The sequence below is a fragment of the Pteropus alecto genome, unplaced genomic scaffold (assembly GCF_000325575.1).
Source record: "Pteropus alecto unplaced genomic scaffold, ASM32557v1 scaffold78, whole genome shotgun sequence".
Lineage (NCBI taxonomy): Eukaryota > Metazoa > Chordata > Mammalia > Chiroptera > Pteropodidae > Pteropus > Pteropus alecto.
The window spans coordinates 17,817,854-17,832,240 of record NW_006443124.1 but is presented as its reverse complement, the minus strand read 5'-3'; the positions used below and the strand labels follow the sequence as shown (position 1 = coordinate 17,832,240).

The 14,387-nt window shown below is 33.4% G+C and overlaps 1 protein-coding gene and 1 pseudogene across 1 annotated transcript; one reads left to right on the top strand and one right to left on the bottom strand.

Moving 5' to 3' along the window:
* The first annotated feature begins 1,566 nt into the window (after window positions 1-1,566).
* LOC102886042 (olfactory receptor 2L3) lies at window positions 1,567-2,502 on the top strand. The gene has a single exon (XM_006923374.1). The coding sequence runs from the start codon at window positions 1,567-1,569 to the stop codon at window positions 2,500-2,502; it is 936 nt and encodes a 311-aa protein (XP_006923436.1).
* Window positions 2,503-11,356: 8,854 nt separating this feature from the next.
* LOC107196479 lies at window positions 11,357-12,085 on the bottom strand (annotated as a pseudogene).
* Window positions 12,086-14,387: the final 2,302 nt, after the last annotated feature.

The following is a 14,387-nucleotide window of genomic DNA, read 5'->3' as shown; positions in this document are numbered from 1 at the left end:
ATCATGCTAACATTAGGGCATGTCAAGTTCCTAAAATGATATAAATAGTGATAATTTCAAAGACTTTATAAAAATGTCAGTAAAACTCAATAGGTTATTATAGCAACATGCTCCTCATTTTGAGTAGATTTATCTTCTATATTAAAGAAATAACTGAAATTATGTTCAGAGATGACTCTCAATAAAAATTTATTTCAGTAAATTGAATTAATTGATAAAATTGTTTTGTTCTTGTGGGAACAACTTAATAAATAATCTAGAAATCTTTACTAAATTACACTTGATTATTTTATTCAAAGAATATTGTCTGTAGTGTGGTTGTGCTATGCTCCATATTTTTTATTTCCTAAAACACAACCAAGAGTACTTTGATTTTAGGCAGTTGGTCATTACTTAATAAGTAGTCACAAAAAAGATAAGTAAAAATATTAAGTAACAATAAATTAAACATATATGGATGCTTTTTATAATCTAATATTTTGTTTCAAAATTATTAAATATTACCTTTTTTATTCTATTATGTGTAATTTTAAACTCTTTTCCATTTGAGTTCTCAAAGTTATAAAGTTATACACTGATAATCTTGATGAATATTATGGCTTGTATATTTGAAGGTTGAAGTACAGATCTAGAACAATTTGTGGAACAGGGCAGCTATAAGAATAATGATGATTCTAATAATAGCGAATGGTTTTGAGCACTTAGAGTGTCATAGCTTATACTCTCTTTATGATAAAGTCCTTTGGTTATCCTCATTCTAGAAGAATAAATCATGTATTTTTAGCAGACAGATGGATTCAACATAAATACATATGGCTTCTCACCTTAGTGAAGGAAATAGCTAGCCAAGCTATGTGGCATAATATAAATACACAGGTAAAAATCCCATAAAATTATTCAGAAATGAGAAAATTGCAATCTTTCAGAGTTATATAGTTCGAAATAATTAAATAAAAATTTGTGTAAGAATTCCAATTTGTTTCTCACTTACTTATGTAACATGACTTTCACCATCAGTTGACCAGTATTTTTAACCGTGACAAATGTTTGTTACCTCAGGAAGGAAAAAAGGAAGGAAGAGAAAGAAGGAGAGAAAGAGAAAGAAAGAAAGGAGGGAAGAAGGAAGGGAAAGAAGGGAGGAAGGAAGGAAGGGAGGGAGGAAGGAAGGAAGGAAGAGTAGGAGGGAGGGAGGAAGGAAGGAAGGAAGGAAGAAAGAAGAAAAGAAGGGAAGGGATTAAGATTGACTCCAATGGTGGTTGCACATATCTGTGAATCTATTTTTAAAAACCCCATAAAGGAAGGAAGGAAGGATGGAAAAGTTAACTCAGCAGAGGCTAAGAAGCACTGAAGTTGATCATTGTTTTCAATATCCTGTATTTAACAAACATTTAAGCAATTGTTAAATAATATATAGTAAGATGAGATGATGGCAATATTGTGAGTCCAGAGTTGAGAAAAAAGACATAAAATTTTAGATCCACATATTAATATAAGATCTGTACTGAATGTCAGCTGTTCCAATCCATTTGATTTGTTCCCTGACCCTGTCACATTACTTTTAGAGGCATGGTGGATGGGAATGAGTCCTCAGTAACTGATTTCATCCTTGTGGGACTCTTTCCTGAGTTTTGGAATTCCATGATTCTCAACTCCATGATTGTCTTCATCTACATTCTTGCCTTCCTGGGAAACATGCTTCTGATCGTCCTGATTTGGGAGGACTCCCGGCTCCACACGCCCATGTACATACTCCTCAGTCAGCTCTCCCTCATTGACTTGACATTAACTTCCACCATTGTTCCAAAAATGGCCTCTAACTTTTTCACAGGGAAAAGGACCATATCATGGATTGGCTGTGGGATCCAGAGTTTCTTCTTCCTTATGTTGGGAATGTCTGAGTGCCTCATCTTGACTCTCATGGCTTATGACCGCTACATGGCCGTCTGCAGCCCCCTGCGCTATCCCACTATCATGAGTCCCAGGTTCTGTCTCCAGATGGTTGCTGGATGTTGGACTGGAGGCTCTATAAGTTCGCTTATCCATACAATCTACCCTATGCATTTTCCCATCTGTGGGTCAAGGGAGATCCACCACTTCTTCTGTGAGGTCCCAGTCCTCATTAAGCTCTCCTGCAAGGACACTTCAGTGTATCAGTTAGTGGTGGTGGTGACAAGTATTGTGCTGCTGGTTCTGCCTTTCAGCCTCATCACAGCTTCTTATACTCTCATCTTTCTCACTGTCCTTCGTATGAACTCTGTCAAGGGCAGGAAAAAAATCCTGGCAACCTGCTCTTCCCACCTAACTGTGGTGAGTCTCTTTTTTGGCCCAAACATATTCATTTACATGACTTTCACTTCTTCGCATAGTCCAGAGCAGGACCAGGCTCTCTCTGTTTTCAGTAACATCCTCACCCCATTGCTGAATCCCCTCATCTACAGCCTAAGGAACAAGGAGGTGGTGGCAGCTCTCAGGAAGCTGATGGGGAGATCTGTGGCATCTTAGTAGATGAGCAATACTTCCCAACTGTGAAAAAGGCATGTTTGTGATCATGGACAAAACTACAGGTCAAATTTTAAGTACCAAGCTGGTGTTGTCTGGTTTCAGGAAACCAAGGTGATTGTGGTTTTATGTAAATAATGCTTTTATATGTGATTTTCAGGCCTCTGATGAAGGTTTCTGTACTTTTTTTATAAATAGATTTGGAGCATTAATTAAGGGAAAATATTATTTTACACTTTAAAAATTACACTTAATCTGAAATCTCTGAAGTTATTAAACATTTCCTGTAAATAAGATAAGAATCCATGTCCAGGTTTAAAAATAAACTCATCTCTCTTGAGTCTCCTTACTATTTAAAGTAGAAAGATTATTTGAAATCTAATAATTAAAAACTACTTCAAATGAATAGGGTTATGTAAATTACAAAATAATATTAAAATAATCTGGTATCTTTTGTAATGCAAGATGTTAAGAAAAGGGGCGTGTTAAAAACTAGCAGATGATGAGGTTTATTTATTTGAATATATATTAGATGTCATAAGCTCATACTCTTTGGTATCAATATAATTAATTGTGTATTTAGCTCCTACAATTGGATATTTTAATCACCACAACTAAATGTGTACAAATCCCACACTTTAACTTAAAAGAGAAAAATAAGAGCTAAGTCATTAGTATAATGAATAACATGGACTTGGTGATTTCAAACAAGAAAGCATGTGATATCTCTCTTCCATCTATTCTCTTCTCATATTATTCTCCTGCCCCTGAATGAAATCTCAGGAAGTCCCCACGGCTGATTGCTCTCCCTTAGATAGTGAAATTCACTGTTCATTTTTAGCTAACTTTATATATTTACATGAAGCTCTCTTCACTCCAGATGTAATTGGGTATTAAGCCAGTGGGAGTCATGGAGTGTAGAAAGAAAAACTTTATTCTTCCTTGTTTCCCTGAGCTGCTTGCTTGTGCAGTTCAGGCCCTCTGGTCCATCTCTGGCCCCATCCTGATGACCATTTCCATCAGAGGAGAAACTGCTGCTGGACCTGTATGATTTGGTGGGCCTGACAGAACCCAAGTCATAATGGACAGTTCCAGATGCAATGTCACTTGATGCTCCAGAGTCAGTTCTTCCATATCTATTAGGGCTCAGTAACATGTTAGGATTCTTCCTTTTTTAATTTTATTTATTTTTTAAAATGTCAATAGTGTTTATTGGTAGTATAATTGTAGTTTTTTTGTACTTTATGCATTTTTTTACAATGAATAGTGTTTTTTATTAAATTTATCGAAGTGACATTGGTTAAGAATGAATAGTGTTTTTTATTAAATTTATCGAAGTGATAAATTGGTTAAGAAAAATTATATAGGTTTCAAGTGTACAATTCAATAATACATTATGTGATCCCAAGTCAAATCTTCTTTCATCACCATATATTTGACCCCCTTTACCTACCCTTACCTATCTCTCCCTCCCCACCTTTCTTTCTAGTAACCATTAAACTGTTGTCTGTATTTATGACTTTTCGGGTTTTTTGTTTGTTTATTGCTTTCAGTTTTATATCCTACATATAAGTAAAATCACATGGTCTTAACTTTTTCTGACTGACTTATTTTGCTTCAATGTTCATTGTAGCATTATTCACAGTAGGCAAGACATGAAAATAACTGAAGTATCCTTCAATAGATGATTGGATAAAGAAGATGTGGTACATATATACAGTGAAATATTACTTAACCATAAAAAAAAGATGAAATATTGCCATTTGCAACACTATGGATGGATCTTGAAATTATTGTGCTAAGTGAATTAAGTCAAATAGAAAAAGTTAATTTTATTGAGATATAAGTGACATATAACATTATATTAGTGTCAAGTATATAATATAATGATAATATGTAAGTATATATTATGAAATAATCACTGCAATATGTCTAGTAAATGTCCATCACTGCAGTTACACTTTTTTTGTGATAAAAAATTTTAAGATCTACTGTCTTAGCACCTTTAAAACATATATTACAGTATTATTAACTATAGTTTCCATACTGTACATTACATCCTCATGACTTGTTTGATAACTGGAAGTTTTGCCATCCCCCACTTCTGCTCTGATAATTTCTAATCTGTTCTCTGTAGCTGAGGTTTTTATAAGATTGCACATATAAGTGAGAATATAAGGTATTTGTCTTTCTCTGTCTAACTTATTTCATTTACTCTCAAAATAATACTATCCACCCAAGGATTTCCTTCTTTTTATGGCAGATTTATATCATATATATTATTCTTTATCTAGTCAACCACCAATGGACACTTAGGGTGCTTCCATGTCTTGGATATTGTAAATAATAATGAAATGAACATGAGAGTGTATTTATTTCTTTGAGTTAATGTTTTTTCTTTCTTTAAATAAATATCTAGAAGTAGAAATGCTTAATTATATGGTAGTTCTATTTTTAAGTTTTTGAGAAATGTTCATACTGTTTTCCATTGTATATGCATCAATTTACAATCCCAACAACAATGCACAAGGGCTTCATTTTCTCTATATACTCACAAACACTTGTCATTTCTTTGATAACAGCTATTCTAACAGGTATGAGAAAATATCTCATTGTGGTATTGATTTATATTTTCCTGATGACTATTAATGTTCAGCACCTTTTTATGTACTTATGGATGGACCATTTGTATGTATTCTTCAGAAAAGTGTCTATTCAGATTCTCTGCCCACTTTTCAGGATACATTTTTTAATTGAGTATGTTTTGAAAATAAAAGAATGGGTAAAATATGTTTCACTTCTGATATAACAAATTTGTAGAGAAGTAAGATTGCCAGCCTGATCACAATTATGAGATGTGGAACTTTGACCAATTTTCATATTTTTTCTCTGATCTATAAAGTGAAAATAAGAATAATATCTATTTCATAGGGGTGTTTTGAGAAGTCAATGAGCTAAAACATAAAAAAAACACTTAAAATATAGAAAGGCATATAGACAATGATCAATAAATATTAACTGTTATTATTACCATCACTGTCCTCTAGTTCAGATAGCTCCTTCAGCATCAAGCTAGCATGCAGTAGAACTCAAATAATCCATCTGTTCCTTTTTATTTATTTATTTTTTTTGCTATTGAATTGCATGAGTATTTATGTATTTGGAATATTAACCCCTTATCAAATAAATGATTTGCAAATACTTTCTTCTAGTTACAAGGTAGCTTTTTTATTTTGTTGATGGTTTTCTTTGCTGTGCAGAAGCTTTTTAGTTTGATGTAGTCTTACTTGTTTATTTTTACTTTTGTTGCCTTTGCTTTTGATGATGTCAAATCAAAAAATTATTGCTAAGACTGATATCAAGGAGCTTACTGTCTATGTTTTCTTCCAGGAGTTTTATGGTTCCAGGTCTTATGTTCAAGACTAATCCATTTTGAATTAATTTTTGTAGATAGAGTAAGATATTAGTTCAGTTTTTCTTTCTTTCTTTCTTTCTTTCTTTCTTTCTTTCTTTCTTTCTTTCTTTCTTTCGTTCTTTCTTTCGTTCTTTCTTTCTTCCTTTCTCTCTCTCTCTCTCTCTCCTCTCTCTCTCTCTCTCTTTCTTTCTTTTTGCATGTGGCTATCTAATTTTCCCATTACCATTTATCGGAGAGGCTGTCCTTAGCCTATTGTACATTTTTTACTCATTGTCATAAATTAATTGACAATATATAGTGGGTTTATTTCTTGGCTCTCATTTTGTGCAATTGATGTTAGTGTCTGTTTTTTTTTTTTTTTTTCCAATACCATACTGTTCTGATTACTATGGTTTTGTAATGTAGTTTCAAATTTGATAGCATGATGCTTCCAGCTTTGATCCTTTTTTACACATTTATTTTATTTTAAATGTTTTTTCCAGCCTTATTGAAATATAATAGATAATTAGTTGCTCATATTTACATTGAACAATTTGATGAAGTTTTTTTTCAATTGTAGTTGGCATAAAATAATATACTAGTTTGATCTTTTCAAGATTGCTTTGATATTTATGGTCTTTTTTCATGCAAAGTTTAGAAATGTTTTTTATATTTCTGTGAAAAATGCCATTGGAATTTTGATAAGGATTGCAATGTAAAGGAATCTTTACATTGCTTTGAGCAGTATGAACATTTTAATAATATTAATTATTCCAGTCTATGAGCAGAAAATATCTTTTTTCATTTATTTGTGTCTTTTCCAATTTCTTTCATTAATGTCTTATAATTTTCAGTGTACAGTTCTTTCATCTTTGGTTAAATTTATTCCAAGGTATTTTATTCTTTTGATGCAATTGTAAATAAGAATATTTTCTTCATTTTTTTCTGGTAGTTTGTTGTTAGTGTATAGAAACACAACTAATTTTTACATATTGATTTTGTACCTTACAACTTTACTGAATTAATTTATTAGTTATAACAGTTTTTTGGTGGAGTCTTTAGGGCTCTCTTTGTATAATATTATGTCATCTGCAAATAGTGACAGTTTTACTTCTTTTTAAAAAAAAAAATTTCTTGTCCATTTTCCTATTCTTAGTAATTTTGTTCCACTTCGTGGAAAATTTCTACAACTTTATTTTTCAACTTTTAAATCGAATTATAGTTGTTATCTTTTAAAATAACTTTTCATTGTTTTTATCATCCCATTATCCAATCTTTTCTTATCTTCATCCATTTCCTTACCCCCTCTGCTTTGGCAACTATCAACTTGTTCTCTACATTTATGGATCTTTTTCTATTTTGTTTTATTTATTTATTCATTTCTTCTTTTTTTAATTTTTCACATTTAAATATAATTATAGAGTATTTATCTTTCTCTGACTTATTTCACCTAACATAATACATTCTAGGTTCATCCATGTTGTCAAAAATGGTAGGATTTCATTCCTTTTTATTCCTGAGTAATATTCCATAACATATAGTCACAATTTTATCCATTTATCTATCAATGTACACCTAAGTTGCTTCCATATTTGGGGTATTATAAATAATGCTGCAATGAACATAAAGATGCATATATCTTTTTGAAGTAGTGTTTTTATTTTCTTTGGATAAATACTCAGAATTGGAAATGCTGGGTCATATGGCAGCTCTATATTTATTTTTTTGAGGAACTCTCATACTGTTTTCCACAGTGGCTGCACCAATTTGCAGTCCCACCAATATAGCACAAGGGTTCCCTTTTCTTCACATCCTCACCAAAATTTGTTATTTGTTCATTTTTTTGATAGTAGCCTGACTGCTGTGAGGTGATATCTCATTGTTTTGATTTACGTTTCCCTCATGATTAGTGATGTTGGGTATCTTCTCATATGTCTGTTGGCCATCTTTATGTCCTCTTTGGAGAAATGTCTATTCAGATCTTCTGCCCATGTTTAAGTTAAATTGTTTGTTTGTTTGTTTGTTTTTGATATTAAGTTGTATGAGTTTCTTATATATTTTGGATATTAACCCTTCATAAATATATCATTTTTGCATATCTTCTCCCATTCAGTAGACTGTCTTTTTGTTTTGTTGATGTTTTACTTCACTGAAGAAAAACTATTTTAGTTATTATAGTTCTATTTTTTTTCTGTGTTGCCCTTCCCTGAGGAGACATATCCAGAAAGATATTGCTAACAGCGATGTCAAAGAGTTTACTGTCTATGTTTTCTTCTAAGATTTTCATAGTTTCAGGTCTCACATTTGAGTCTTTAACACATTTTGAGTTCGTATTTGGATATGATTTAAGAAAGTGGTCCATTTTCATTTTTTGTGCATATATCTGTCCACTCTTGCCAACACCATTTATTGAAGAGACTGCCTGTACCCCCATTATAGATCTTTGCTTTCTTTGTCATAGATTAATTGACTATATAGGTGTGGGTTTATTTCTGGGCTCTCTATTATATTTCATTGCTCTATATATTTATTTTTATGCCTGTCCACAGGCTATTGAATAGAAGTGGTGATAGTGGACATTTTTGTCCTATTTCTGATCTTAGAGAAAATGCTTTTAGTTTTTCGTCATTGAGTATAATATTAGATGTGAGTTTGTCGTATGTGGCTTTTACTATGTTGAAGTATATTTCTTCTATACCTATGTTTTGAGAGTTTTAAATTATAATAGAATAGGGAATTTTGTTGAATGCTCTTTTTGCATCTATTGAGATGATCATATTATTTTTTATCTTTTATTTTCTTAATGTATTTGCTGCTTTTTGATTGGTTGTGGGCAATAGTCTAGAAAGTTTATGCTAAGCAGGATGCAGTGGAGTCTGGTGTTCAGCTATCCTTTTTTTGGATAAGAGCCAAAATAGCCACTTAGAAGTTAATTCAAAGTTTCAACATACATTTAAAAATATGAGCAGACTTTTGTTGGTATCTGCCCAAGGCTTTGTTAACTGATTAACTCTCTCTCTTCTTCCCACCCTCTGGCCTGCTATAATTTAATTTGAGATAGCTCAGAATTTTTTTCTTGTCACCCTCAAAACATCCGTGTTTCTCAAGCTATAAATAAAAAAGTTCAACATGAGTGTGACAATTTAAAAAAATTGATACAGTCTGGTGCTGATTATACCTGTATGAGAACCTGGAGTCATGCAGGTGAAGATGACTGGGCCAAAAAAGAAGCTTAATACTATCAGGTGGGAGGAGCAGGTGGCCAGTAGTTTGTTCCCTTTCTTGGGAGAATTTATGTGGAGAACAGTAAAGACAATGATGATGTAAGATACGTAGATGATGCCAAAAGGAATAAGGAGCAACACAGTGACTAACATAAGCACTATCAACCAGCATGAAGAGGTATCTTCACAAGGGAGCCTCAGAGAAGCTGCAAGCTCACAGAAGAAATGTCCTATCTTCTTGTCGTCGCATGTAGGTAAATGAATGACATTTATAGTCTGGCCTAGAGAATTCAGGGCACCTCCGACCCAGGATCCCATGATCATTATCTGATAGACCCTCTTATTCTTGACGACTGGGTATCTCAGTGACAGAGGACAACACAGTGATTATAGGCAATGAGAGTAAGGAGATGCATTGTGCTTCTCTCAACATGAGATAAAATATATCTGGGCCCCATGGGCTGTATTTGAGATGTTTTTATTCCTTAAAACATGTTAATGGCCATCTTGGGGACCATGGTAGAGATAAAAAGCAACTTGATGAGGAGCAGCTGGCTGAGAAGGAAGTACCTGGGCACATAATGCTAGGAGTCTGCCAGGATAAGGAAAATCAGGGTAGAGTTCTCTGTGAAGACAATGGCATTGCCAAATCAGGATGATCACACAGATCATGATGCCATAATGCTTCATGTCAGGGGAGAGTACCAGAAGAATAAAATCTACTCTTGTCTCATTCCTTCCCTTCATGAATTAAAATTGACTGCTCAAACTGAAGCATAATGTGTTAAAAACAATAATGCATTATAAAACTATGTATTTTTTTTTTGTTTATAATAGGTTCAAAACCTTCTAATTAAACCACCACTAAAGTGTTCTCAAAGTTAATGATGCACTCACATCTTTACTGTAGAGTGGAAACTGCAAAGACAATACAGAATGTGAACCACCACTGTAACCTATTTATTAATCTTATTTGATTTATTACATGTATAGCTAACACACCTCATGTACTCAAATGAGTGCTCTAAATCCATTTCTGATGGTACTTAGAAACAGAGATTTAATTTTTTCACTAACCCAATGTTTTTTGTGCTGGATGCAAAGACATACTATATTTTTCAGTCTCCTTTGAAGTTATTTTTGCCATTTATTTTGTCCTACAGAAAACAATGTAAAGGGAGGGGTCTCTCTTTCAGGACAGGCAACTTTGGAACAGTGTATGGGTACCTATCCACATGTAGGAGACAGATCACTGGCAATAAAATGCCCAAAATTAGACTATGTTCTGAGCATGAATTAAATTCACTTTACATGAGTTTAGCTACCAGATGTAGTTTTTTAAATAGCAGCTAGTGAGAGTCTAAATTGCATTATACATGAGAAAACATGTTACCCTGAAAATGTGTATATGTGTGCATGTATTTTTAGCTTGAAAGCTAAATATGTGTGTTCCTTTCATTAGTTATCACAAATGCCTCTTTTTATCCCAGATCTATCATTATTAAAGCTGACATTATTTTGCTTTCCATATTAATCACTAATTTGCCTCTGAAATTCCAGGCTTTGCCTGCTGGCTTAAACATGAGATACCTAGCAGCTCTTCAAGATATTCAGTTGTCTAGAATATTTACCAGACTGATCTTTGATTAATGATTCCACATCTGCCTGTGCAGTGTGTGCTTCCCAATACCACATGTGTCAACTAGATGCAAAGGTATGAAGCACAGTCATACATGTAAGTGACCAAGTCAGCCCTGCAGGAACTTGAATATCGTTCATGAACATAGACAAAAATAGGACTGTAGCCTGTCATCCAGAGATGAATGAAAAAAGTGAAGACTTCCAAATCATGGAATGTATTGGTTACTAGCTCACATAAAATTTTGTGTATTCATTGCACATTTAAATTTAATTGCTATTTATCTTTTCATTTTTTATTCTTATACTCATCTTTTGAAACTTTAAAAAATTACAACACATTTCTCGTTTCTTATATATATTATTTTTGCCAATTTTAAATAGTTTTATTTAAGACATTGCATTTTCTGCTTTGCAATAGTTTTTATTAAGTACATCATTATTTTCTTTCCCTGTGCACACATTCCATATTCAAGTATCAAGAATGCCTAGTTATTTCCTATATAACAACTCAACTTTAAAACAGCCATGAAATTTGCAACAAATTTTGGTCCTTCCATATTTTGTGTGGAACAATGCTAAATCTATGCTTAGGATTGGCTTAATCAACCTCTTCAATGGTGGGCCCAGAAGAGCCACTACCAGAAGCAGGGGCTCTGCCACCAGGGAAGCCCCCAGGCATTCCTCCTGGCACACCCCTCCTGCTCTCTGGCACAGTTTGGTATAATGGGTTGCAGATGCCTTACATCCCTTTCTGCTGATGTTCAAATTCTTTCTTCTCTGCAGTCTGGTTCCTAGCAAGCCAGTCGATGATTTCAATGTGCTTGTCAAGAATCTTCTGTTTGTCTTCATCATTGATCTTGTCTTGCAGTTTTCCATCTTCAATAGCTGTTTTCATGTTGAATGCATAAGGCTCAAGTGAATTTTTGGAGGACACCTTGTCCTGCTGCTTATCACCTCCAGCTTTGTACATTTCAGCTGCCTGGACCAGCTGCCTGCACTCAACGTCTCCCTTGCTCAGACGACCCTTGTCAGTAATGATGGTAATCTTGTTTTTCTCTGCTTGTACTCTGTGCTCTTATCCACAGCAGAGACATTTCAGGATGCCAATGGCATTGATATCAAAAGCTACTTCAATCTGAGGCACACCACAAGATGCAAGAGGTATGCCTGTGAGTTCAAACTTTCCAGTCAGTCTGTTATCCTTGGTTGTGGCCTGCTCACCTTCATGAACCTGAATGAGCACACCAGGCTAGTTGTCAGAATAGGTGGTGAAGGTCTGTGTCTGTTTGGTAGGATTGGTAGCATTGTGCTTGACAAGGATGGTCATGACCCCACCAACAGTTTCAATGCCAAGGGAAAGAAGAGTGACATCCAACAGCAGCAAATCTTGAACATTTTCAGATTTGTCTCCAGATGGAATGGCTGCCTGGACAGCTAGCTGTACCAAATACTCTTATAAAAATACAACATTATAAATATGCAGATAAACTCCAAGAAAAGGTGATGAAAAATTATGTAACCAAATACCAGTTATTACACAACACTGTGAATGTAATAAATGACTGATTTATACCCTTTAAAATGGTTAAAATGATAAGTATTATGTTATATACAACCACAATAAACATATGCTAAGTCTAGCACCCAGAGACTGTCATTGCTGTTGTTTCAATTATTATTTGCATTATTGTGTGAGTGTTATATTCAGAATGTGATTGCTCAAAAATTCCCCAATTGGCCTCTTCAAGGTGAGGGGAGAGAAAAGGGGGAGAGGTAAATAGGGTGAAAGGGGTCAAATATGTGGTGACAGAAAGAAATCTAACTATAGGCGGTGAACACACAATGATATATATATGTATGTGTATGTTTATATATATACATATATATATGTAAGGCATATATATATATACATATATATATATGTCTTACTGTTGAATTGTACACTTGAAACTTACTGGATTTCATTAACCAATGTCACCATAATAAAAATAAATTTTAAAAAATGTGCCAAATCATTCTGAAATGTCAGCTAAGAATTTGTGCACTTTGTTGAAATACAGTTTAACATATTTACAATGTTATCTGTTATTGCAAGACCTTAATGCTGTTTTTAATGTTTTGTTCCTATTATTTTATAAGCTGAAGTAAAATGAATATCATTAAGTGCTTTTCCTCTATGAGCATATTTTTCTGAGACTACTGTTAAATTCTTTTTCCTAATTGACTTTGTCTGGTCCTGGGTTGCATTTCATCAAGAAGCCTCTCTTGTTAACAAGGAGAGTGCGAGGATACGGATGAGGGGAGATCTAAATATGAGAAAATAAGATGCGGCAAAAGATGCCACTTCTGGGGCTCTGGGTTTTATGGAATGCCAGAAAATTCATTTATTTGACGAACCTATTGTCCTCACTATCAAGTAGTACTAAATGTATTCCATATGGCAGTTAATCTGTTTCCCATAATGAGCTAATGTGATTGTCTCATATAGAATAGAGAAATTAAATGCTTGTTTGTTTCTCCTTAAAATTTTTAATTTTGAAACAATATACAACCACACTTAATTGCTGCTCCCTGCTTACAAAGGAGCAGGCATCTTCCTTACTGGCCTCAGGATGTCATGATGATTATCCATCATGTCTTTACCACTCAACAAATATGTATCTGTACTTTTATATAAAAATATGTATTCCTGGAATTTTCTTTGCCCAACCATTTCTAAAAGCCCACATTCATTTCTCCTCTTTCTGCATGCATTTTTAAGTATTTTTAATATTGTGTAACATGCATTTTACTCTGTCAACATGATTTTATATTTTTCTTCCATTGGACTGGCTATTCATTTCAAAGTTTCAATTTATAGCACAGAACATAGCAATATTTTTTATGAATACATGAATAATTGCCTTTACATATAGCATAATATTTACAATTCTACTTATAGCAATGGGAACATTCTATCTTGCAGCATACAGAACTGTGCATGCACCTGACTCAAACAGATGATTGTGACACCTGTGCCTCCTTTCAACTATTTCTCCACTTGTGTCTTTTTAATTACTCAGTCCAAATCTGTATACTTTAATTGACTTTGATCTTTTTCTCACACCCACAGCCAATCCACCTGCTAATTTTACTTTTTCTAATATTGATATTTAATTCCTGTTTTCATTTTGATTGCCTTTAATTTTTTCTCAACAATTCTAATTTTCTTTGCTTTTTGGATATATTTGGGATACATCATAGAGTTGTACTGACTTTTAGTTCAGTCCAAGAGTTTTTATCTCTTGAGAAGTGAATTGATCATATTTATAGTTATAACATTTGTGGGCTCTCTTGTTTCTATTTTATATTGGGTTTTACTGCAACATAGCTGCTTCTTTTGTTTTCTGACTTTTACGTGTATCTTTTAAATTCATTCTTCCTCCTCCTAACATATGATAATTATTCCAAGTTTTTATAATTTATATTTAACATTTAATCTATAGTTTATTTTAAATTTATAAGTAAAACATCTTAAAATTCCTTCAATGAGGAGAGATAAAATTCCTTCAATGAATGGTGATAAATTTCAATGCTTTACATTACATTTATTCACCATCTGTATTTCCTTTCCCTTTTATTGGTATATG

Excerpts from the sequence above, each read along its gene's own strand:
- LOC102886042 (XM_006923374.1), top strand. The coding sequence starts at position 1,567 with ATGGTGGATGGGAATGAGTCCTCAGTAACTGATTTCATCCTTGTGGGA.